The sequence below is a fragment of the Rattus norvegicus genome, chromosome 3 (genome assembly GCF_036323735.1).
Source record: "Rattus norvegicus strain BN/NHsdMcwi chromosome 3, GRCr8, whole genome shotgun sequence".
NCBI lineage: Eukaryota > Metazoa > Chordata > Mammalia > Rodentia > Muridae > Rattus > Rattus norvegicus.
In genome coordinates, this window is record NC_086021.1 from 78,630,234 (window position 1) to 78,656,644 (window position 26,411).

Genomic DNA, 26,411 nt, shown 5'->3' on the forward strand with positions numbered 1-26,411 from the left:
CTAATCTCCAAGCTTTTATAAGTACACATAAAGGTGTCAGGTTCTTCATATTTTCTCAGTTTTATTTCCTCTCTCATAACATCTAAAACCATCGACACCATAATATTTGATTATTCACAGTTCGTCATTTCCTGCTGCAGCATATTCTGTACCTTGGGGATTAGAAGAATAAATATAATGTCAAAAAATAATGACTAGGACTTGAGGTGAAATAAAAATCATAAAATTAATTAAGAGACAGAAATTCCATTTCATTCTCTTGACAGCGTCATTAGTAATAAGAAACAGCAGAGCACTAGAGGATGAGACTGTGAAATCTTCTCCAAGCTGGTGTGTGTCAGTGCTGTGTGAGAGGCACTAAGGGCCAACATGTAGGGAATGCTAATAATATCCTCCCACACTTCTGCAGCTCACGTTTTGTACAGAGATCAGAAGCTGCCTGACAGGAAGTGCAAGCGTCAACTATTAGCTCATTAAAACCTAATGTTAGTAATCTGGACTCTATGTCTCTGAACCCTGTATTGCTCTACCTTCTTTCTCTGACGATGTTTCGGATGCACAGGTCACGGTGATAATGTACAAACTGTTGACAGGTCATTTTTATTTCCTCGGAAACCGGGGATTCTCTGTCTTCTGCTGTTTCTTTATTGTTCCACAGGAATTCAAGCCTGAAAACCAAATTTGAAGCGGGCCGTTTTTTAAGGAAAGAGAACAAGTGTGTGTGTGAAGATCCTATCTGCCTCAGCAGGTGGCTGATCCCAAACCTGTCACCAGAGCTCTGCCATCAACACCCGGATTTCATTGCTCTCTGAACCGGCAGAGCCTTTACGGGTTCTAAGCATAGACATAACTTAGAGATTAGGCAGGATGTCTCTGACTGCCTCAGAAACTAAAGCCAAAACTAAACCAACCAAGGTAAATTAGGGATTTTATTTCACCATTTCCAATATTAGTACCACAGAAACAAATGCTAAGACCTGCCGTTCTGTCCGTCCAGCCAATACAACGGTTGACAATCGACCTGACCAGCTGGTGACTAAGCTGAAGGCCTTTCCTGTTAGACTTTCCTTTTGGAAACAGTTGTGACCCTTAGCAAAGGCACATTAAGGAGACTAATGATGGCGGTGAGGACCACAAGAAGAAGGGGAAGGATCCCATTAGCACTTCTAATGTCTGTGCATTTTGCCTCGAGAGCAAATGAAAAGCAGTCTCCCTGCCTCTCTTCCCACCCCTATGTTGAAACTTTTACGTTGTTAATTTTCGTAAAGAACACTGATTTTAATTAAAAACCAACAGGAAGCCAACAGACTCTCCAAAGTCGAGAGAATCCTTAAAATTTCTATAAATGCTGTCTGACAGGAAGAGAAAGCCTCTTGTCAAAAGGTGCAGACTTTACTGGGGGACACACCACCGACGACTTCCATCTGCAAGTTTCATTTCACTGTACATAGTTAATAGCACAGATAGGAGTCTGTGCCCGTCAACTCTTGTTAAAATGCAAATTACACTGTTGGGTTTATAATACTCCTTCCGATATTTTCTCTGCAATTATTTGCAACAAATACATGATTTCAGAGGTAACCTTTGTGTGGTATTTCGTGGTCTCCCAGCAGATATAAATGTACAAAGGTATCGATATTTTAATAGAATGACCTTATTATCACCTTTAGGTACACAGGCTTATTTTGAAACCGAATTTACCTTCTTTTGAAAGGTAGGATGATTAGATGTTTGTCCAACCCAAAAATTCCGAAGGAAATAAATCCCTAGAGGGAGAAAACAGTTATTCTGTCAGAAATCAAGGGTAAAACCTGAAGGCAGGTAGGAAGACGTTCAGTGAGTGAGGAAGCAGTGATAGTGATCCGAACATCTGAAATTTAGCATCCAGAGCAGACGTAGGCCCCGTGTCTGCGGGCACACACGCCACCCTGCTTGCTGTCTCTTCCTAGACATTAGGATAGTGAGGAAAGCCAGTGCTGGAACTGCATCTGCGTGACAGCTCACTGAGGAAAACGGAATCGCTTAAAGCCTACACGCTTCTGTTTCCTCTTTCTGAAAAGAAAACCCCCTCGCTGTGCCTAAGTACTCACTATTTCTCTCTCTTGAAACTTCATAAATATAATTAGCAAGGACTGTAATATCTAATGGTATGTCTATAACAAACTGATTACACAATGTTTCTTTATACTTTGTTAGTTTTCTTCCGATAACAACACCAAAACAAACAGGAAACACATTGAGTGGTCCGTGGAAGGCAAAGGCATGTGGGAGCGTAGACTGACAAGTTTTAACTATAGCAAATATGACAAAATATTTCAAATTTAATAGGCAGTGATTTCCAACACGGTATTCTTCAAGTTAATATTCAGTTTATGAATGAATGTCCTCTAATCAAACAGTACGTAGGTTTGGGTTGGGGATATATAGTTCAGTGTAGAGCACTTGCCTAGTATGTATAAAACCCCATGTGAAAATTCAATCCCCGGCACCTTAAAAAAGGGGGTGAGAAAAGCAGGCCAATGAAAAGATAAATTTAAACCTTGCACATAAAATATTTCCCAATATTAAAATGTTATTTTCCTTTAAATAGCTCCTTTTTGTCCCAGAGCACAGGATTAACCTAGAGCCTTCTGAATGCTAGGCATTAAATATCAATTTTAATAGTAACTTGCCAGGGGAAATGGTCGTACCTATTTTGTAGGTATTGGAGTTTACATGGGATAATGAATGTAAAATCCTTAATAATGGTTGTGCCTGGTAGATTCTCAAAGGAGAGCTACTTCCTTCTCTGCTAAAATTTATTTACGCCTCACATGATTTTTTAAAATACTGATTTAAGTTCCTGTCATTCAAAAAAAAAAAAGAAAAAAAAACCATTCAGTGTTCAGTAGTGTAAGCGGCTAGACTAAAGGCTCAAAACACCAGTTATTTTCCAAAGTGAGTTATCACGATCATAAGAAGTTTAGGAAGAATTTGAGGACATCTTGTTCCTTCTTAAATTATCATTCTTCATCTCAACACCAAAGCAAAACAAAGTATTGGGTATTTCTGGTTGAAACACTCAGTGAACATCCTGATGACTTTAACCAATATAATAATTCATCTCTACGGGAGACAGGCGGCAGCTGTCAGCTGTCATGTGCGTCAGTCAGCAGCTGACAAACGAAACCCTTCTGATTTAAAAGAAAACAACATCTGCACCCCCACCTCAACCCCCCAATCAACTCACCCAAGAAACCAGAGCCCTCTCATTTCTCCGTAAATAAATACCTGGCCGAAGTTAAACACAGCACAGAAAAACTGTAATTCAACGTAGAGCCGTCCTGTCTCGTGGTTAAAGAGCCACCAGAGACAGCTAGAGAGATTCTGTAAAGGGGAGAAAGAAGAACACTTGAGAATTAAGTCCGGGAATCGTCTCCCTCCATCCAGCGCACAGTATCGCTTAGCTAGCTAATAATTAGGGGGAAAGACTGAAGGGGGAAAACATCAAGAGAATGTAGAAGCTTTGTCTTTCAGACAAGAGGTTTCAGCCTCCCTTCTTGACAGATGCCATTCAAACGGCGTCTATTCTGATCAGATTTGAGGCAAGAAGACATGCGCCCTAATACAGAAGCTTACATAATGTGTCAGGCCTGCCGACCAGCCTACGCGGGACAGATTTTAAAATTAGTCTGGCACAGTGACAACAATGACATCACTGAGCAGCAGCTCTTGGCAGCCCCTCTTATTTTGTGACTTTTGTTCTGAGATGGCTGTTAAGGGGAGCTGGCTAGTCTCGTGCTGTGCAATGAGGGTCCGAGTGTAAAAGCTGTAAAGGCTACAGAGGCTTCCGGCCTATCTCCCAGTTCTAGAGAAGTCACACTTGAGCCACCTTAAGGAATTATGAATGACGACTGATCGTTCACAAATGAGGAGAACAAATAAAAACCCTTCTGCAATTAAAGAAATGTACACAATAAAGTAAAGTACGTAAAGTACTGTGCGTGTAAATTGTAAAACTGAAAAGCTGGCGTGAGGACTTTGAGTACGCATTAATGCTCTGGGAAGGAATCAGTAGAATACACCTGTGTTGTAGAAATGCGTTCAGAGGCTGATGCAGGCCTCTCAATTTTGGGACTCTACCAATCAAAGGACAATGTCTGGAGGTGTTTATTAGAGCATTTTGGAAGATTATGAACAGCTAAACATGACGAAGTCCTTGAATAAATTACGATGTTGCTTTTCTGTGGTTATTGGGAAATACGTTAAAACGATGGCTCCAGAGACTTCAGTCACGTGACCTTGTTTAACACAGGTGAAAAAAAGCATCACGGAAAGCCTGAACATACTGTTATAGCATGCAGAGTGCGCTAAAAATAATTAGCAGGCAGAGCTGAGGTTAGAGGTCAGTAGTCCAACTTCTGCTTAACATGCATGACGCCCTGGGTCCAATCTCAATAACAATAATAATAATAATAATAATAATAATAATAATAATAATAATGAAAAAATAGATGATCATTAGCATGAAGATTTTCATAATTAAGATATTTTTTAAAGATTTATGTGTACGAGTGTTTGCCTGTGTGTCTATATGTTTACCATGTGTTGCCTGATGTGCACAGAGGCCAGAGGAGGGCATCAGATCCCATAGAACTGAATTGTAAATACTGAGCCATCTCTCTAGCCCCCCCAAAATTTATTTTTAAAAGTTTACTTAAAAAATATCTTTCGGGGTTGGGGATTTAGCTCAGTGGAAGAGCGCTTGCCTAGCAAGCGCAAGGCCCTGGGTTCGGTCCCCAGCTCCGAAAAAAAGAAAAAAGAAAACATTAAAAAAAATATCTTTCAGGAGATAATTCAGCTAGGAGTACAGGTCCTGCAGATATCACAGAAATACTTTGTTTTGACAAATTCTAGGTTCACTAGTATAGACGTGAGGGGAACAGACCGTTGGAGCGCTTGGGCAACGGAGGAGCCTCAAACATCTAGCTAGATGCTAAACTTCAGCTGGCCTAGCCCCCACACTTCTGCAAACAAGCAGTGAGGTGCCTTAGAGGACTGGCCCGGGGAGGGCGGAAGGGACACTCACAGCAAACAGGCCGATGATGAGCAGCAGGCACAGCAGAACGTGACGGGTCAGCTGCGGGTCTCCACTCTGCAGGTACTGCTCTTCTTCCTGGGCGAGGATGCAGCTCTGGGAGTCACAGCGGCTCACACACTGGTCGGCTACAAGACAGCGAGCACAGCTGTAGTGATTCAAACCCAAGGACTTCCCAGGAGAAGCAGCACAGAAGCCCAGTCAGCTAAGAATCAGAGTCTGACGTCAGTGACCTTGGGAAATGTCCTCACGCATTGCTGGGGTCTCAGGCACAAGCAGTATGCTAGTTCCTTCTACATATTTAGCAAAGGTCTTTGTCTACAAAGTTTGTTATTTAATTGTGATAGATAATTTAGAACACTTTATATAGTTTACATATAATGGATATAAATAATCTTTTTATTTATGTTGTTTATTTACTTTATATCCCGTTTGCAGCACCGCTCACACCTATCCTCCCAGTTCTGCCCTCCTGTCTCCTTCCCCATCATCCCCTTCCTTATACTCAGAGAAAGTCACAGCAGGACTAGTCACATCCTCTCCTACTGAGGCCAGACAGGATAGCTCAGCTAGGGGAGGAGAATATACGCTCAGGCAACACAGACAGAGACAGTCCCCACTCCAATTGTTAGGGGACCCACACGAAGACCAAGCTGCATATCTGCTACATATGTGTAGGGGACCTAGGTCCAACCCACATGGTCTTTGGTTGGTGATTCGGTCTCTGTGAGTACTCATGGGCCCAGGTTAGTTGACTCTGTAGATCTTGTGGTGTCCTTGACCTCTGGCTCCAATCCTTCCCCCAACTCTTTCACAAACTCCCCAGGCTCCATCTAATGTTTGACTGTTTGACTCTGCATGTTTCTATCAGCCGCTAGATGAAGCCTCTCGGGAGACAGCTATGCTAGGCTCCTGTCTGCAAGCACAGCAGAGCATCATTGACAGTGTCAGGGGTTGGCTCTCTCACATGGGACGTGGCTCAAGTTGGGGCAGTCATTGGTTTGCTGTCCCCTCAATCTCTGCTCCATCTTTAACCCTGCACATCTTGTAGGCAGGACAAATTTTGGGTCAAAAGCATTGTGGGTAAGTTGGTGTGCCCCTCCCTCCACTGCAAGTTCCACCTGGCTATAGGAGTTGGCCAGTTCAGGCTCCATATTCCTTGCTGCAAGGAGTCTCAGCTAGAGTCACAGCCTCCAAGAAGCCTCTCCCATCCCAGGTCTCCCTGGCTTGTCCCAGAAATCCACCTCCACCACACACCGATTTCTGTTCCGGCTCCCAGTCCCCACAACTTCTACACTCTCTTCACATCTGATCCCCATAAAACTGGATATACTAAATCTAATAGAAGACAAAGTGGGGAATAGCCATGAACACACTGGTACACAAGACAACTTCCTGGACAGAATACCAACAGCTCAGGCCCTAAGACCAATGATTAATAAATGGGACCTCCTGAAACCAAAAACTTCTGTAAGGCAAAGGATAACCATCAATAGGACAAAATGGCAGCCTACATATTGGGGAAAGATCTTTATTAACTCTACATCCAAAAGAGGGCTAATATCCAAAATACATAAAGAACTCAAGAAATTAGACACCAACAAAACAAATAACCCAATTAAAAATTGAGGTACAGAGCTAAACAGAGAATTCTCAACAGAGGGACCCATAGTGGCTGAGAAACACTTAAAGATATGTTCAACACCCTTAGTCATCAGGGAAACAACAAATCAAAACAACTCCGAGATTCCATCTTCAACACACCCATCAGAATGGCTAAGATCAAAAACTCAAGTGACAACACACGCTGGCAAGGATGTGGAACAAGGGGAACACTCCTCCATTGCTGGTAGGATTGCAAACTTGTATAACCACTTTGGAAATCAATCTGGCAATTTCTCAAAAAAAATTGGGAATAATTCTACCTCAGGACCCAGCTATAACCACTCCTGGACATATACCCCCCCAAATATTTCAGCATACCACAGGGACACTTAACTATAGTCATAGCAGTTTTATTTGTAATAGCCAGACACTGGAAACAACCTAGATGTCCCTCAGCTGAAGAGCGGATAAAGAAAATATGGTACATTTACACAATGGAATATGACTCAGCTATTAAAAACAATGACTTCATGAAATTGGCAGGCAAATGGATGGAACTAGAAAATATCCTGAGTGAGGTCACTTAGACCCAAGAAGACATGCATGGTAAATACTCACTTATAAATGGATACTAGCCGTAAAGTACAAGATAACCATGCTATGGTCCACAGACACAAAGAATCTAAGTAACAAGGAGGCTGAAGGGAGGACGCCTGAATCCCACCCAGAGAGGAAAATAAAACAGACATCAGAAGTGGATAGAGAGAGGACACTTGGGTGGGGGAGTTTATATATAATTTTAAAAATTAAATTAATAGTTTTACCTGTGATAAACCTACATGAGCTCCAAATACCCTATTAGGTCCCATTTTGACATGAAACAAATGTACTATTATTACCTCTTGAATTTTATGAAAGTCTGATCTAATCAATTAGTTCTGGTCCTAGAGAATAAAGCTAGGGCAGTTCAATAGATTTTGGGAAAACTTCCTGGGTCTATCACGTCAGTTATCTTTGATTTTGTTTTGAAGCTCCTGGGGCTTGAACCTAGGGTTTCATGCTTGTTGGGCAAGTACTTAACCCTGAGTTATAGCCTCAGGTAAGTGAGTTAAATTATTTGGAAGTGTGTATGTGTCTGTCTATTATAATACTATGTTTAAGAATTTTATTTTTAAGTAAGTGTTCTGTTTCTAGGATTATGATCTTTTTATAACTTTCCCCCATCTCATTGGAAACATATTCTCAAGCCATGTGTTACAGTGTACAGCTTCAGCAGAAAGCTCGGGTAGTGTTCTTTTCACATATAAAGAGGTTCCTTTTTCCCACCCTTAAGCGCATCCTCATAGGCCCAGAGCACTTACTTTTCTCAAAGGAAGAAGGCCTAGGCCTGCTAGCACTTGAGTTCGTTCCTGGCTGTATTGATGGACAGCGTAATTCACCATTTCCCAAGGAGCAAGAACAGCAACCTAGAAAGATGAAATAGAATGTGAAGGGAGAGAGCACCCACCACAGAAACAGTTCAGTGGTGCCAAATGATGGCCAGGACACTCCTGCTGTCTCTGAGGAAGCATTTTCTGTATGGCCACACATCCCTGAGCAATTCAACAGTGTCAGGCAAGTGATAGGCTCCCTTATGTTGCCTCCTTGCTGTATGAGACAGGGAGAGAGATTTTTATCAACCCTGCTTCCTCTCCACTACACTTTGGAAACCGAGATTCAAAATCGATTCCTAAAACACAAGACACTCTCTCACTCATCATTTTCATAAACACAACGGCTCTGCTGATTACTGTGGAAAAGGCAAACTAATGTTGGCAATGGTGGCCAATGAAAGCCACCTGAGACTTGGGCTCTCCGTCTGCCTGCCCCTGCTGTTGGATGAAGGGCATCCCCTTCTTTCTGGACAATTCTTTATAGTCCTCGGGAAGCACATCTGGAGGCTGTTGATGAAACCCTCTTCTAGGTTCATCTCCCTCAAGCGCCCACATCTTATGAGTCTGGCAGATGCGATCCTGACAGCTCTCTGGTTTTTTTTCAAGCACACAGGACTGGAGCTGTGTCTGGCTCACAGGCAGGCTGTTCTACACGAGTCCCTGTGAGACATGTGCTACATGGCTGCAGTTTTCCTGTCTTTATTTACTTATTTCTTACATTTATATATCTGTTTATATATTTATTTTATATATTTATTTCCTCAGATAACTGCACAGAGTGCCCTTTAATTTTTTTTTTACACTTATATAGCCATAGAGCTTCCTGGCAAAGACTGCAATATTAACAGAGTAATAATTTTGGTGATAAAACTATTAAAATGTACATGTTAGAAAAATGAGTAATACTTAGGCTTAACCTCTCATTGATAATGTACTTAAGTTCTTCTGTGATAGTCTTAAAAACAAAAGGATTTCAAAGTATAAAAGTTATATTGTGGAGGCCATTACAAATGTCTTTTTAATTAAGATAGTAATGTCACCTCAAGGTTAAAAAGAGAACTACAGAATAACAGAAAAGAAAATAAATTATCTAGCCTAGCTCTTCAGAGACATGAAGGTTTAAATAGAAAAAGTACAAAGAAAGATATAAAAATAAGAAAACACAGCAGCTCTCTGCTCCCAGACCCGGTGAGAGAGAGACCCAACCGCCTGGTCAGGTGGGCACTCCTGAGGCTGCAGAGCGGAAGAGACCACCAACACTGCTCACCCCTGCCCACATCCCTGGCCCAAGAGGAAACTGTATAAGGCCTCTGGGCTCCCGTGGGGGAGGGCCCAGGAGCGGCAGGACCCCTGCCACAGACACCGCCGGACCCTGAAGGAAACAGACCGGATAAACAGTTCTCTGCACCCAAATCCCGTGGGAGGGAGAGCTAAACCTTCAGAGAGGCAGACAGGCCTGGGAAACCAGAAGAGACTGCTCCCTGCACACACATCTCGGACGCCAGAGGAAAAAGCCAAAGACCATCTGGAACCCTGGTGCACTGAAGCTCCCGGAAGGGGCGGCACAGGTCTTCCTGGTTGCTGCCGCTGCAGAGAGCCCCTGGACAGCACCCCACGAGCAAACCTGAGCCTCGGGACCACAGGTAAGACCAAATTTTCTGCTGCAAGAAAGCTGCCTGGTGAACTCAAGACACAGGCCCACAGGAACAGCTGAAGACCTGTAGAGAGGAAAAACTACACGCCCGAAAGCAGAACACTCTGTCCCCATAACTGACTGAAAGAGAGGAAAACAGGTCTACAGCACTCCTGACACACAGGCTTATAGGACAGTCTAGCCACTGTCAGAAATAGCAGAACAAAGTAACACTAGAGATAATCTGATGGCGAGAGGCAAGCGCAGGAACCCAAGCAACAGAAACCAAGACTACATGCCATCATCGGAGCCCAATTCTCCCACCAAAACAAACATGGAATATCCAAACACACCAGAAAAGCAAGATCTAGTTTCAAAATCATATTTGATCATGATGCTGGAGGACTTCAGGAAAGACCTGAACACACTTAGGGAAGCACAGGAAAACATTAATAAACAAGTAAAAGCCTACAGAGAGGAATCGCAAAAATCCCTGAAAGAATTCCAGGAAAACACAATCAAACAGTTGAAGGAATTAAAAATGGAAATAGAAGCAATCAAGAAAGAACACATGGAAACAACCCTGGATATAGAAAACCAAAAGAAGAGACAAGGAGCTGTAGATACAAGCTTCACCAACAGAATACAAGAGATGGAAGAGAGAATCTCAGGAGCAGAAGATTCCATAGAAATCATTGACTCAACTGTCAAAGATAATGTAAAGCGGAAAAAGCTACTGGTCCAAAACATACAGGAAATCCAGGACTCAATGAGAAGATCAAACCTAAGGATAATAGGTATAGAAGAGAGTGAAGACTCCCAGCTCAAAGGACCAGTAAATATCTTCAACAAAATCATAGAAGAAAACTTCCCTAACCTAAAAAAAGAGATACCCATAGACATACAGGAAGCCTACAGAACTCCAAATAGATTGGACCAGAAAAGAAACACCTCCCGTCACATAATTGTCAAAACACCAAACGCACAAAATAAAGAAAGAATATTAAAAGCAGTAAGGGAAAAAGGTCAAGTAACATATAAAGGGAGACCTATCAGAATCACACCAGACTTCTCGCCAGAAACTATGAAGGCCAGAAGATCCTGGACTGATGTTATACAGACCCTAAGAGAACACAAATGCCAGCCCAGATTACTGTATCCAGCAAAACTCTCAATTAACATTGATGGAGAAACCAAGATATTCCATGACAAAACCAAATTTACACAATATCTTTCTACAAATCCAGCACTACAAAGGATAATAAATGGTAAAGCCCAACATAAGGAGGCAAGCTATACCCTAGAAGAAGCAAGAAACTAATCGTCTTGGCAACAAAACAAAGAGAATGAAAGCACACAAACATAACCTCACATCAAATATGAATATAACGGGAAGCAATAATCACTATTCCTTAATATCTCTCAATATCAATGGCCTCAACTCCCCAATAAAAAGACATAGATTAACAAACTGGATACGCAACGAGGACCCTGCATTCTGCTGCCTACAGGAAACACACCTCAGAGACAAAGACAGACACTACCTCAGAGTGAAAGGCTGGAAAACAACTTTCCAAGCAAATGGTCAGAAGAAGCAAGCTGGAGTAGCCATTCTAATATCAAATTAAATCAATTTCCAACTAAAAGTCATCAAAAAAGATAAGGAAGGACACTTCATATTCATCAAAGGAAAAATCAACCAAGATGAACTCTCAATCCTAAATATCTATGCCCCAAATACAAGGGCACCTACATATGTAAAAGAAACCTTACTAAAGCTCAAAACACACATTGCACCTCACACAATAATAGTGGGAGATTTCAACACCCCACTCTCATCAATGGACAGATCATGGAAACAGAAATTAAACAGTGATGTAGACAGACTAAGAGAAGTCATGAGCCAAATGGACTTAACGGATATTTATAGAACATTCTATCCTAAAGCAAAAGGATATACCTTCTTCTCAGCTCCTCATGGTACTTTCTCCAAAATTGACCATATAATTGGTCAAAAAACGGGCCTCAACAGGTACAGAAAGATAGAAATAATCCCATGCGTGCTATCGGACCACCACGGCCTAAAACTGGTCTTCAATAACAATAAGGGAAGAATGCCCACATATACGTGGAAATTGAACAATGCTCTACTCAATGATAACCTGGTCAAGGAAGAAATAAAGAAAGAAATTAAAAACTTTTTAGAATTTAATGAAAATGAAGATACAACATACTCAAACTTATGGGACACAATGAAAGCTGTGCTAAGAGGAAAACTCATAGCGCTGAGTGCCTGCAGAAAGAAACAGGAAAGAGCATATGTCAGCAGCTTGACAGCACACCTAAAAGCTCTAGAACAAAAAGAAGCAAATACACCCAGGAGGAGTAGAAGGCAGGAAATAATCAAACTCAGAGCTGAAATCAACCAAGTAGAAACAAAAAGGACCATAGAAAGAATCAACAGAACCAAAAGTTGGTTCTTTGAGAAAATCAACAAGATAGATAAACCCTTAGCCAGACTAACGAGAGGACACAGAGAGTGTGTCCAAATTAACAAAATCAGAAATGAAAAGGGAGACATAACTACAGATTCGGAGGAAATTCAAAAAATCATCAGATCTTACTATAAAAACCTATATTCAACAAAATTTGAAAATCTTCAGGAAATGGACAATTTCCTAGACAGATACCAGGTATCGAAGTTAAATCAGGAACAGATAAACCAGTTAAACAACCCCATAACTCCTAAGGAAATAGAAGCAGTCATTAAAGGTCTCCCAACCAAAAAGAGCCCAGGTCCAGACGGGTTTAGTGCAGAATTCTATCAAACCTTCATAGAAGACCTCATACCAATATTATCCAAACTATTCCACAAAATTGAAACAGATGGAGCCCTACCGAATTCCTTCTATGAAGCCACAATTACTCTTATACCTAAACCACACAAAGACACAACAAAGAAAGAGAACTTCAGACCAATTTCCCTTATGAATATCGACGCAAAAATACTCAATAAAATTCTGGCAAACCGAATTCAAGAGCACATCAAAACAATCATCCACCATGATCAAGTAGGCTTCATCCCAGGCATGCAGGGATGGTTTAATATACGGAAAACCATCAACGTGATCCATTATATAAACAAACTGAAAAAACAGAACCACATGATCATTTCATTAGATGCTGAGAAAGCATTTGACAAAATTCAACACCCCTTCATGATAAAAGTCCTGGAAAGAATAGGAATTCAAGGCCCATACCTAAACATAGTAAAAGCCATATACAGCAAACCAGTTGCTAACATTAAACTAAATGGAGAGAAACTTGAAGCAATCCCACTAAAATCAGGGACTAGACAAGGCTGCCCACTCTCTCCCTACTTATTCAATATAGTTCTTGAAGTTCTAGCCAGAGCAATCAGACAACAAAAGGAGATCAAGGGGATACAGATCGGAAAAGAAGAGGTCAAAATATCACTATTTGCAGATGACATGATAGTATATTTAAGTGATCCCAAAAGTTCCACCAGAGAACTACTAAAGCTGATAAACAACTTCAGCAAAGTGGCTGGGTATAAAATTAACTCAAATAAATCAGTTGCCTTCCTCTATACAAAAGAGAAACAAGCCGAGAAAGAAATTAGGGAAACGACACCCTTCATAATAGACCCAAATAATATAAAGTACCTCGGTGTGACTTTAACCAAGCAAGTAAAAGATCTGTACAATAAGAACTTCAAGACACTGAGGAAAGAAATTGAAGAAGACCTCAGAAGATGGAAAGATCTCCCATGCTCATGGATTGGCAGGATTAATATGGTAAAAATGGCCATTTTACCAAAAGCAATCTACAGATTCAATGCAATCCCCATCAAAATACCAATCCAATTCTTCAAAGAGTTAGACAGAACAATTTGCAAATTCATCTGGAATAACAAAAAACCCAGGATAGCTAAAGCTATCCTCAACAATAAAAGGACTTCAGGGGGAATCACTATCCCTGAACTCAAGCAGTATTACAGAGCAATAGTGATAAAAACTGCATGGTATTGGTACAGAGACAGACAGATAGACCAATGGAATAGAATTGAAGACCCAGAAATGAACCCACACACCTATGGTCACTTGATTTTTGACAAAGGAGCCAAAACCATCCAATGGAAAAAAGATAGTATTTTCAGCAAATGGTGCTGGTTCAACTGGAGGGCAACATGTAGAAGAATGCAGATCGATCCATCCTTATCACCCTGTACAAAGCTTAAGTCCAAGTGGATCAAGGACCTCCACATCAAACCAGACACACTCAAACTAATAGAAGAAAAACTAGGGAAGCATCTGGAACACATGGGCACTGGAAAAAATTTCCTGAACAAAACACCAATGGCTTATGCTCTAAGATCAAGAATCGACAAATGGGATCTCATAAAACTGCAAAGCTTCTGTAAGGCAAAGGACACTGTGGTTAGGACAAAACGGCAACCAACAGATTGGGAAAAGATCTTTACCAATCCTACAACAGATAGAGGCCTTATTTCCAAAATATACAAAGAACTCAAGAAGTTAGACCGCAGGGAAACAAATAACCCTATTAAAAAATGGGGTTCAGAGCTAAACAAAGAATTCACAGCTGAGGAATGCCGAATGGCTGAGAAACACCTAAAGAAATGTTCAACATCTTTAGTCATAAGGGAAATGCAAATCAAAACAACCCTGAGATTTCACCTCACACCAGTGCGATTGGCTAAGATCAAAAACTCAGGTGACAGCAGATGCTGGCGAGGATGTGGAGAAAGAGGAACACTCCTCCATTGTTGGTGGGATTGCAGACTGGTAAAACCATTCTGGAAATCAGTCTGGAGGTTCCTCAGAAAATTGGACATTGAACTGCCTGATGATCCAGCTATACCTCTCTTGGGCATATACCCAAAAGATGCCTCAACATATAAAAGAGACACGTGCTCCACTATGTTCATCGCAGCCTTATTTATAATAGCCAGAAAATGGAAAGAACCCAGATGCCCTTCAACAGAGGAATGGATACAGAAAATGTGGTACATCTACACAATGGAATATTACTCAGCTATCAAAAACAACGAGTTTATGAAATTCGTAGGCAAATGGTTGGAACTGGAAAATATCATCCTGAGTGAGCTAACCCAATCACAGAAAGACATACATGGTATGCACTCATTGATAAGTGGCTATTAGCCCAAATGCTTGAATTACCCTAGATCCCTAGAACAAACGAAACTCAAGACAGATGATCAAAATGTGAATGCTTCACTCCTTCTTTAAATGAGGAAAAAGAATACCCTTGGCAGGGAAGGGAGAGGCAAAGATTAAAACAGAGACTGAAGGAACACCCATTCAGAGCCTGCCCCACATGTGGCCCATACATATACAGCCACCCAATTAGACAAGATGGATGAAGCAAAGAAGTGCAGACCGACAGGAGCCGGATGTAGATCGCTCCTGAGAGACACAGCCAGAATACAGCAAATATAGAGGCGAATGCCAGCAGCAAACCACTGAACTGAGAATAGGTCCCCTATTGAAGGAATCAGAGAAAGAACTGGAAGAGCTTGAAGGGGCTCGAGACCCCAAAAGTACAACAATGCCAAGCAACCAGAGCTTCCAGGGACTAAGCCACTACCTAAAGACTATACATGGACTGACCCTGGACTCTGACCCCATAGGTAGCAATGAATATCCTAGTAAGAGCACCAGTGGAAGGGGAAGCCCTGGGTCCTGCTAAGACTGAACCCACAGTGAACTAGTCTATGGGGGGAGGGCGGCAATGGGGGGAGGGTTGGGAGGGGAACACCCATAAGGAAGGGGAGGGGGGAGGGGGATGTTTGCCCGGAAACCGGGAAAGGGAATAACACTCGAAATGTATATAAGAAATACTCAAGTTAATTAAAAAAAAAAAAAAAAGTGAAACATCAAAAAAAAAAAAGATTAAAAAAAAAATCTTGTAATTCCCGGTGCTAATATGAACCAATGATTATTGAAATTGGTTGTTTTACGTATCAACCTTGTGCTATAAGATCGGGAGCCATGCCTTACTGTCCAATTCTTATTCATTTGGCTGCTGAAGTCTGCCCAAGAAAACGGAAGTCTGAGTTCCATCTACCATCGGAGTTAATTTAGTCAGCCCCCCCGCCCCCCAGGAACGTCCTACGGCCATGGCACACACTGGGTGTGCAGCATCAGGGGGCAGGCTTTGGCAGGGGGCAGCTGCAGCAGGACAGGGGCACGCGCAGTCAGATGAACTGGATCCTGCCTTTCCATTTGCTCAGCCAGTGCTATTCACACTGTGAATTATTATTATGCAGATAAACACTGGTTATTTTGGCACATCACATTCTGTGGTTAATAAAAATGTGCAACATGTGTAACAATCAAAAAAAAAAAATAAGAAAACACACGAGGCCAGCACATGAGAATGGCATATCTACAGGGAATGAGCAAATGCATGCACTCTCACGTAGACACAAAAAAGCAATATGGCCTCCATTAAAAAACAAACAAATAAAAAAAAACTGCTTTGCAGTTTCTTCCTTCAAATATAAGGGCTTAGCAGTAGCCCATCAGCTTTCTCCTTTTTAGCCAAATATATTTTTATTAAATAAATGGTGTCTTATTTATTTTTAAGATTTATATATTTCTGTTTTATGTGCGTGCATGAGTGTTTTGCCTACATGTGTGTATGCGCACCATGTGTGTGTCTGTGGCCAAGGAGGCCAGAAGAAGCCATCTGATGCCCTGGAATTACAGAACCCAAGCCCATTGCAAGAGCAGCAGGTGCTCTTAAACACTCAGCCATCTCTCTCACCACATTAACCAAATTCTTGAGCACATGCTAAAACAGTGTGATGTAGTGAGAATTCTGGAATTTTAGTCTCTTTACAAAAAACATAGAACTATCGTTAAGGATATGTCTTCATGGGGTTGGGGATTTAGCTCAGTGGTAGAGCGCTTGCCTAGCAAGCGCAAGGCCCTGGGTTCGGTCCCCAGCTATGAAAAAAAAGAAAAAGAAAAAAAAAAAAGAATATGTCTTCATTTTAATCCCAGGTATGGGGATATGGGGCTGCTTCAAAGTAACTGACTATGATTTGCTTTGTGCTCTAGCAGAGGTGTGGTTTTTGACAGCTGCAGATAGGGTCAGTGATTGTGTGACGTTTGGAATTCTGGGAACTTTTCAGATAATTGCTAAGGCCCCATAGCCTGGGTGGGTGGTTGTTGGTCATTCAGGGGTGTTGGTTGTAGTTTGTTAGTTGTGCTCAAAGAAGCCTCAAGAAGAAATTAGATCCAATCAGAGGATCACTATTTCTCTCTCCCAGCTCTATCCTTTCTCTCCTATTTAGTGATAGGGGTGAAACCAGCGGGGGTAAAGGATGGGAAAGAGAAGAACTCACACAATAGCAAAGGCTGGCTACAATGTGATCCTAATTTCACACTGTTTAGAAAGCAAAGGTCATAGGTCTCTAGCAAATATGTAACAAAGGACCGAGATAGAAAAACTATGTTAAAGAACCAAATTAAAGTCAGGATGGACATCTGAGGTGTTTTGTGTTTGTACTTCTAATAAAGCAGAAGAAAGTAGGATTTAGGGAAGACACATCACCAGACAGATTTTAAAACCTTAGAAACGTGGGTGAACAGGTAAATAAGCAAGTATTTCACTCAAGCAGCTCTCCTGATACTGTCAGAGTCCTGGCATTCCTACCCAGCTGCTCTTCTGTATTTCCATAGGAAAATAACATTTCTAAGTATGTACAGTAAGAAGTGATAAAGTCAGAAGTGGTAGTTATAGGCTATGGGCCAACTAAACAAGAGCAGGTATAAAACTGAGATAGGAACAGGGGGGAGAACCTGTGGCTACGGCTCAAGGGGGGAGGGGCCACCTCCCCAGCATTCATGAGACTCTGGGTTCAACTTCAGTACCATGGAATGAAATAAAACAAAAAACTGTAATGAAATTAGGAAATAAGGAGATGAAGGCATAAATACTGCAGGTTTCCTATGGGCATAGCAGATAGCTGTCCTATTTACAACACAGCTTCACATCAGTTTTCCTGCTGGTGATATTGACCCAGGTTAAAGTCTACGGTTCAGTCTTTTGCTGTTGCTGAAGGTCAGGTGAAAGGTTAATGCAGGCCAAAGTCTCCCAAGGGTCTCTTAAGAAGCTTGTTTAGCGGGGTTGGGGATTTAGCTCAGTGGTAGAGTGCTTGCCTAGCTAGCGCAAAGCCCTGGGTTCGGTCCTCAGCTCCGAAAAAGAGAAAAAAAAAAGAAAAAGAAAAAAAAAAAAAAAGAAGCTTGTTTAGTGCTTCCCAGAAATGTTAACCTCTGGCGGCCAACCTAAAACATTCACGAAGGAAGACAATGCAGGCTGTGTGAAGGTGGTGGTCCTCTGGCTTGACCACAAATCAGACTGGGTTAGACTATAAATGCAGGGTGCAGACGAAGTGAGAAAGGGAGGGAGGCTGGGCACGACTGCAGGAGTAGCCTGGCCTCAGGGAAAGCAGCCTCTAGCATTTTAGTGAAGGCATCCTTGAACTTCAGTTCTGAGAAGAACATGGTCAAGAGTCTTGGGAGAATAAAATTCTGATGACATCATCACAGACTGTGGGAGAGCCCAGTTGAAGGGCTATGCAGCCAAAGCAGAAAGGAGAGAGATGGCACAAGCGCCAGCCTGGGGAAAAGCATGGAGAGTTTGGTAGTGTACACCGGGAAAGGAGGAAGAGCCGGGGCTGTGGAGGAACCATCCGGTCCTGGAGGGACTTGAGGGTCTCCATGTACACCACGGCAGGAGCCTGGTATGGACGAAGCTCATGGGGAAAGTTAGTTTGGCCACTTCACATCAGCTAGACTGGACCCAGAAATGATGGGAGGAAGTGAGGGGCAGCCCTGTTAGGAAGGAATTACAAGAATCTATCGGACACGGGAAATAGAGGCTGACACTGGGTAAACACTGAACCCTATGGAGGAAGAATGACTCCGAGTGAGGGAAATCCTGAATAACTGAGACAGGAACAGTGTGTCTGAAAATCAAAAAAAAATGCTGCCTATGGATTCAAAGGAGATTCCAAGGGAATCTGGAACCGGACCCACATAAGTGGGTTTACCTGAGTGTTTATATTTCCAGTGACTCACAAAATACTATCTGAAGAACGGTCTCGATGTGTCCTTGAGCACATAAGAGTACAGAAGTTCACTGCTGCGCTGCTTCTAGCAGAGACGTGCTTCAAAGCAAATTAAATGTCTCTCAGTAAAGAAACAGATGAATAAAATGCTAGATGTCTACCCACTGTGGGCAGGGCTACCCCTGGGCAGACGGTCCAACCAGTAAGAAGCGCTGTTCCATGGCCTCTGTATCAGCTCCTGACCTGACTTCCCTGGATAATGAACTGTGAACTGTGAGAGGAAAGAAGTCCTTTCCTCCCCAAGTTCTTTTTGGCCATGGAGTTTCATCACAGCAATAATAACCCTAATTAAGACAGAAACTGGTACCAGGTTCATGGGGTATCGCTGTGACAGACTCTGCCATGTTTTGGGGAGGGTTATAAAGGGTTTTGGAATTTGGGGATGGAAAAACCGTTCAGTGCTCAGAGCTCAGCAGGCTGTTCTGTGAGAACAGAAAATAGTGCTGAGAGCAGATGACTGCCAAGGCCTCCAGATGATGGGTGCTTGGTGTGTGAAGAACTGCAGAGAAGTTTCAGACTATTGGGGCTATTTAATATTTTGAATTAAGAATCTGTGGTTCTGGGCAGCTGGGGCTGAAGAATCTGCTGTGATTAACCAGAGACCAGCACCGCTGTGTGAAACCTTTGCTTTCCTGGGACAATTGATGCCGGCCAACTGGGTCTGAGAAATGATCTGTGATCAAGAAGAGACCAGAATCACTGAGGCTAAATCTTCTGATAAGGGTTTCCTCAGGATCAGCACACAGAAGCTGTGCTCCAGAGGTGACCAAGTCTGTACTTAGCCCTGGTAAATGAACTTGGTGATGTGTAAGAGTCTTCCAGATGCTGGTTTTAAAGGCACGAAGGGGTCATGGAGAGCAGCTGAGGTGGCACTGTGAGAAGCCAGTGAGGCTCTTGGTGAATGTGCAGCCTCGGCTGAAGTAGAAGCCCAAGACTGAAGGGGTCATTGAGAGAAGTTGAGGCTTGGCACTGTATGGCTCTTCAGGGTCAGAGTCCCTAAAGAGGGCTTGGGAGAGGCTGTAGGTAAAAGTGAAACCCAGGTACGGTAGAGACCCTATCATTTTAGAGATGCCAGTACCATGGCATGGCCACTGAGGACAGAGGCAGCAGTCTTCTGGAGATATGCTATGTGTGCTGTGGCAAGCTCTTTGGAGCCCAGATCATGAGTCCTAAATGTTTGACAGAGTTGGGCTTTGATTTTGCTTTGGTCAAAATGTGACTGTGCACTGGTTCTCTCAGAGTAAAAGAATATTAATTTATCTTTAATTTTACAGAAGCTCACAGTTAGGCGACTTCGTTATTTTAGAGAGAGAGTTTTAAAGAGACTGAGCTTTTAAAGTATTTTGATTATTAAAGACTGTGGGGCTTTTAAAAGTTGGAATGTTTTATATTGTGATATCAATATTAATATAAGGTCTTGGAAATGGATCATAAAGGAAGAGGTTCTGGTTTAACGGTGATACGCCTGTGTGTGAAGGTGACAAGGAGTCAACCCTGCCAGCCAGTTAAGTTAGCTTGACCAGCTGGAGTCATTTTGGAAGAGAGAACTTCAGTGGAGAAAATGCTCCCACCAGACTGACCCATGGCCAAGCCTGTGCTGCATGTTTTTGACTGGTGATTGATGTGGGAAGGCCTAGCTGTGTTGGCGGTGCCATCCCTGAGCTGGTGGTTTTGGGCGCTGTAAGAGAGTAGGCTGAACAAACTGTGAGGAGCAAGGCAGAGAACAGCACTCTTCTGGTTCCTCTACTTCAGCTTCTGCCTTAAGCTCTGGCTTGACTTCTCTGGCTGACAGGACTACAAGCTGTAAAATGAAATACCAGAGCACTGCAGTGGGGACCCCATTCCGGCTCTGGAGCAATGATCAACTCTGCCATTCCCATTCCAGCATGAACAGACAACACGTCAGTGAATCCTGACTGTGTTCCACAACGTTGTAGACAGGAAATTCACGTTTCATAGAACTTTTAAGAGTCATTAAAAAAACTTGAATTGATATCACTCTTTTAAGTATGTAAAAAAAAAACAAACAAAACATTCTTATCTGAGAAACCACACAAAATCAGTTGGTAAGTCTGCTTTGGCTTGTGGGTTATAGTTTGTAGATGGATAATTTATATGATTAGTCTTAAATTTAGTTAGTTAGGCCTCTCCTTAAAATTCATTTTCTTGATGGTACTTGCCTGATAAACTATTGGTAAAGTGGGAAATGAATGTTTAGTTTCATAGGAATGGTATTCCTTCCCTTTTACTTCTTCTAAAATTCTCAGGTCAAAGCTGGGGTTATGGCTTCGAGGTAGGATATTTCCTGGGTATGTGTGAGGTTTGGGTTCAATCCCCAGCACTGAGAAAGCTAGGCACAGTGGCTCACGTCTGTAATCCCAGCATTCAGGAAGCTTAAGCAGGATGATCAATAATGTGAGGCCAGCCTGGGTTTCAGAATAAGACCATGTTTCAACCAGCAAGCCAGCCCACCAGCCAGCCAGCCCACCAGCCAGCCAGCCCACCAGCCAGCCAAGCAAACAACCAACTAACTTCTCTTGGAAGTCTTAGAAGTCAGCAAAACATTAATCTCAGCTTAATGAATGACACGTTAGAAGAATGAAGCTCTAATAGAACGAATGAGTCAAGTTGTTCCCTTGACAAATACCTATACTATTTAGGGCAGTGTAGTGCCCTGAATGTTCAATGTTTCCATTGAACAGAAACATCCAGGATACATGTGACGGTTTTTGTTAGCTTTAAAATACACGAAGGGCTCATACCTGTTTCTGGGATAGAACTTGGGAAGAGCTCTGGTTCACTTGTTGGCGCTGGGCTCTCCTCGAACGCAGTGCTTCCAGGCTCTACCGGTTTGTGACTCTGAGACTGGCCGAAACCTTCGTAGTGGCCAGCTTGGGTGGTACGGTTCATGCACATGAGTGACACCCCAGCTATGAGAATGCTGCAGAACAGGGTGACTGCTGTGGTGATCATCTGCCAGCATCAGAAAAAGATGTTAGACCAGCTTTTAAAATCTCATCTTAATAATCTTAGTACAGTTTAAGAACACTTTTGGGGGTGCTGGAAAGATGGCTCAGTGGTTAAGAGCACTGGTTATACAGGGAAACAAATAACCCTATTAAAAAATGGGGCTCAGAGCTAAACAAAGAATTCACAGCTGAGGAATGCCGAATGGCGGAGAAACACCTAAAGAAATGTTCAACATCTTTAGTCATAAGGGAAATGCAAATCAAAACAACCCTGAGATTTCACCTCACACCAGTGAGAATGGCTAAGATCAAAAACTCAGGGGACAACAGATGCTGGCGAGGATGTGGAGAAAGAGGAACACTCCTCCATTGTTGGTGGGATTGCAAACTGGTACAACCATTCTGGAAATCAGTCTGGAGGATCCTCAGAAAATTGGACATTGAACTGCCTGAGGATCCAGCTATACCTCTCTTGGGCATATACCCAAAAGATGCCCCAACATATAAAAAAGACACGTGCTCCACTATGTTCATTGCAGCCTTATTTATAATAGCCAGAAGCTGGAAAGAACACAGATGCCCTTCAACAGAGGAATGGATACAGAAAATGTGGTACATCTACACAATGGAATATTACTCAGCTATCAAAAACAACGACTTTATGAAATTCGTAGGCAAATGGCTGGAACTGGAAAATATCATCCTGAGTGAGCTAACCCAAACACAGAAAGACATACATGGTATGCACTCACTGATAAGTGGCTATTAGCCCAAATGCTTGAATTACCCTAAATGCCTAGAACAAATGAAACTGAAGACAGATGATCAAAATGTGAATGGTTCACTCCTTCTTTAAAAGGGGAACAAGAATACCCTTGGCAGGGAAGAGAGAGGCAAAGATTAAAACAGAGACTGGGGGCTGGGGATTTAGCTCAGTGGTAGAGCGCTTACCTAGGAAGCGCAAGGCACTGGGTTCGGTCCCCAGCTCCGGAAAAAAAAGAACCAAAAAAAAAAAAAAAAAAAAACAGAGACTGAAGGAACACCCATTCAGAGTCTGCCCCACATGTGGCCCATGCATATACAGCCATCCAATTAGACAAGATGGAAAGAAGTGCAGACCGACAGGAGCCGGATGTAGATCGCTCCTGAGAGACACAGCCAGAATACAGCAAATACAGAGGCGAATACCAGCAGCAAACCACTGAACTGAGAATAGGACCCCCGTTGAAGGAATCAGAGACAGAACTGGAAGAGCTTGAAGGGGCTCGAGACCCCATATGTACAACAATGCCAAGCAACCAGAGCTTCCAGGGACTAAGCCACTACCTAAAGACTATACATGGACTGACCCTGGACTCTGACCTCATAGGTAGCAATGAATATCCTAGTAAGAGCACCAGTGGAAGGGGAAGCCCTGGGTCCTGCTAAGACTGAACCCCCAGTGAACTAGACTGTTGGGGGGAGGGGGACACCGATAAGAAAGGGAAGGGGGGAGGGGGATGTTTGCCCGGAAACTGGGAAAGGGAATAACACTCGAAATGTATATAAGAAATACTCAAGTTAATAATAAAAAAAAAAATAAAATAAAATTAAAAAAAAAAGTTTGACAGACACAGAGAAAAAAAAAAAAAAAAAAAAAAGCACTGGTTATTCTTCCAGATGACCTGGATTCAATTCCCAGCACCCACATGCACCCACATCCAGTTCCAGGTGATCTGAAACCCTCACACAGACACACAGACAAACAGACACACAGACACACACACACACACACACACACATATATATGCAGGCAAAACACCAATGCACATAAAATAAAATCATTTAAAAAGAGAGTAACAAATGTGTCATTTGTTATTATTGCTAAGTTATTTACTTTTCCTTCAGCAGAGGAAACATAGTTCATAAATGTATCTGAATAAAAATCAATTAAGGGGTTAGAGAGACAGCTCAGCAGTGAAGAGCACTTCCTGTTCTTACAGAGGACGGGGAGGCACTGGGTTCCCAGAACCCACAGCTCAGAGCAGTCTAGGCTTCTAACAGCTCCAGCGCACACATCATGCACACACATACATTCAGGTAAAACACAAGTACACGAAGTAAAAATAAATAAATCTTAATAAAATAAAATAACTAAGTTGTAAGCGCTTAGAAATCTTCACATTGGGCTGAAGAGACGGCTAAAGCAGTTAAGAGCATTGAATGCTCTTCCAGAGGTCCTAAGTTCAATTCCCAGCAACCACACGATGGCTCTGTTATGGGATCTGATGCCCTCTGGTGTGTCTAAAGACAGCTACAATATACTCTCATACACACACACACACACACACACACACACACACACACACACACATATATATATATATATATTGGGTTTTTTTCTTAAAAAAACAATCCATTTGATTAAATTCTTAAAAAAAAATCTTCAGGTTAAAAAATGTTTAGAACTTGAGGTGTCCAAGGGTGCTATAAAATCTCCAATGTTCTATATAATACATTAAAATATATTTTCAATTAATTTTTATATCAAGGTATAAACTAGCTATGATGTGACATTTTCAAGGAGAAACTGCGAACAGACTCTTCCCACCTGCTCTTTTCCATAAAAGAAAGCCGAGTCAACGCTGTCTCCATTGTGTTTTCCAGTTATCAGAAGCACGCCCACGAGGAGAGCAGGGATTCTGTAAGCAGAGCCATTGCAAAGAGTGAGCCAACAGAGCCTGCGCATGGAAACCCGGAAGTGAACAGAGGCCGGGCTTACCCCCAGCGCTTACCCCCAGCCAGATATGATGATGAGGCCCACTGGGATCTGAACGCTCTCCCGCTTCTTTAAAAGAAACAAAGAAACTGCTAGAAGGCCTAGAAACAAGAAACAAAGATTATAAAAGAAATGATTACTCTTACTCTTGGCTTTGAGCAGACGCTGCAGCACCTTACTCTGTGAGAGATCCTGTTTATTCTGGTACCCTGGCCATCCTGTTCTCATTTGCTTTGGTGACTTTGGCTGATTTTTGAGTAACCTGATGCCCTCCCTTCATTTCCCAAGTCCTGGAGTTACAAGTGTGCACCACCATGCTTTTAAATTTTCCTCCTTATCAGTAAATGTTCTTTGAGGTAATTTTTCTATTAAAAATCATTTGTGTTTGCTTTCCTAGAATCGTTTCTTTAATCAAGTCTTCGTTTTATGAAGGTCTTTTCCAAAAGCCGTAGTGGTTTGTGCTCGTCAGTTGCTTCTCTCCACTTATGTGATTAGAATCTAAGTAGAATTCGAAGTTCAGTCTATTCAGACATTTCTCAGAGTGACTGTATTTGGTTGGGGCTAAGAAGTATATATATATATTTTTTTACTCAGATTAGGTTTTGGAAAATGCCTCAAATGTACGGCTGAAGCTTCATCAAATATGATGTAACCCTAATACAAATGTGGCAGGAGCCTAATACAGACATAATGATTTCAAGTTTGTTTTGTTTTTGAGACTGGGGGCCTATGTAACCAAGCTGTCCTTAAACTCTTGATCCTCCTGCCTCAGCCTTCTGGGTGCTGAAATAACAGTCACCCCCCCCACACACACACACCCAGCTTGTTTCAAGTTCTTGAACTTTCCATACGCATGAGGGTCATTTATACATGTGGCACTCAGTAAGTTCCATAAGGCTACAGAATCTGAGTAGTTCTCAGGAACATGAAATTCACATTTTAATTTCACAAATCTAGAGGGACATAGGGGCTTGCCTGAGCTGCACAGCACGGGGCAGGCAAAGTGGTGTAGAGAGCCAGGCTTTGGGTAACAGGAGATAGAGTTCTGGAACTGTCCTGGGGTTCATATGAGGTACTTTCCAGGATCTGGTAATAATATGTCTATAAGAAAATTTCAGTCCTTTTGGCATCTCTTCAACAACAGCTGCGTTGGTGTCCACCACATAATGAAGTAGTCCTGTTCTTCAGAACTTAGATTTCGATTTAGATATTAAGTTTGAGCCAAGTGAAGGCCAACTGCTGTTATGACTTACAGTCCAATGGAGACTCTGGAGTAGTCTGCAGAAGGGTAGTGAGATAACCAGATCATAACCGTGTGTGTGGGAGTAACTGATGCTAACTTTAAATAACAAAAAGGGAAAGCAAACAAACACAAAACCAGAGAGGGGAGTTCCAGTGTACATTCCAATCCCTGAGCTACCTTAGCGAAGTAAGAGCCTTTCTTCTAACTAACACTTTCCGTTAGCATTAACAAAACGAGCGCTGATAACTAACATTTTAAACTAGAAGTAACATGAACAGAGGCTGAGGCCCTTCAGGAGGGTTTGGTTCCCTGACTCTGATTCTTCCTACTCTGTGGAGAACTACAGCTCTCAGATGACATCCGGTATCCCTTGCTGAGGGAGCTGGGAAGATCTGCTTTTGTCAGTCCAGCTCTGTGGGCTTGCTTTCATAATTTGCAATGTGAAATATTCAAACTGGACCCGCACAAAGGTGGAGGAAATGACCATC

The 26,411-nt window shown here is 42.3% G+C and overlaps 1 protein-coding gene across 4 annotated transcripts in view; it reads right to left on the reverse strand.

Moving 5' to 3' along the window:
• The window catches only part of Gpr155 (G protein-coupled receptor 155), a 53,873-nt gene that overhangs the window by 6,303 nt on the left and 21,159 nt on the right, over positions 1–26,411 (reverse strand). For 3 of the 4 annotated variants that reach the window (XM_006234356.5, NM_001107811.1, XM_039105161.2), the window contains 8 exons: positions 24,697–24,781; positions 24,513–24,603; positions 21,716–21,926; positions 8,044–8,148; positions 5,069–5,205; positions 3,271–3,366; positions 1,702–1,766; positions 531–668 (listed from right to left, as the gene is read on the reverse strand). In XM_006234356.5, the coding sequence (XP_006234418.1) occupies positions 531–668; positions 1,702–1,766; positions 3,271–3,366; positions 5,069–5,205; positions 8,044–8,148; positions 21,716–21,926; positions 24,513–24,603; positions 24,697–24,781 (928 nt within the window). Of the gene's footprint in view, positions 153–530; positions 669–1,701; positions 1,767–3,270; positions 3,367–5,068; positions 5,206–8,043; positions 8,149–21,715; positions 21,927–24,512; positions 24,604–24,696; positions 24,782–26,411 lie in introns of all 4 variants that reach the window. The other variant, XM_006234357.5, reaches the window with a different exon arrangement.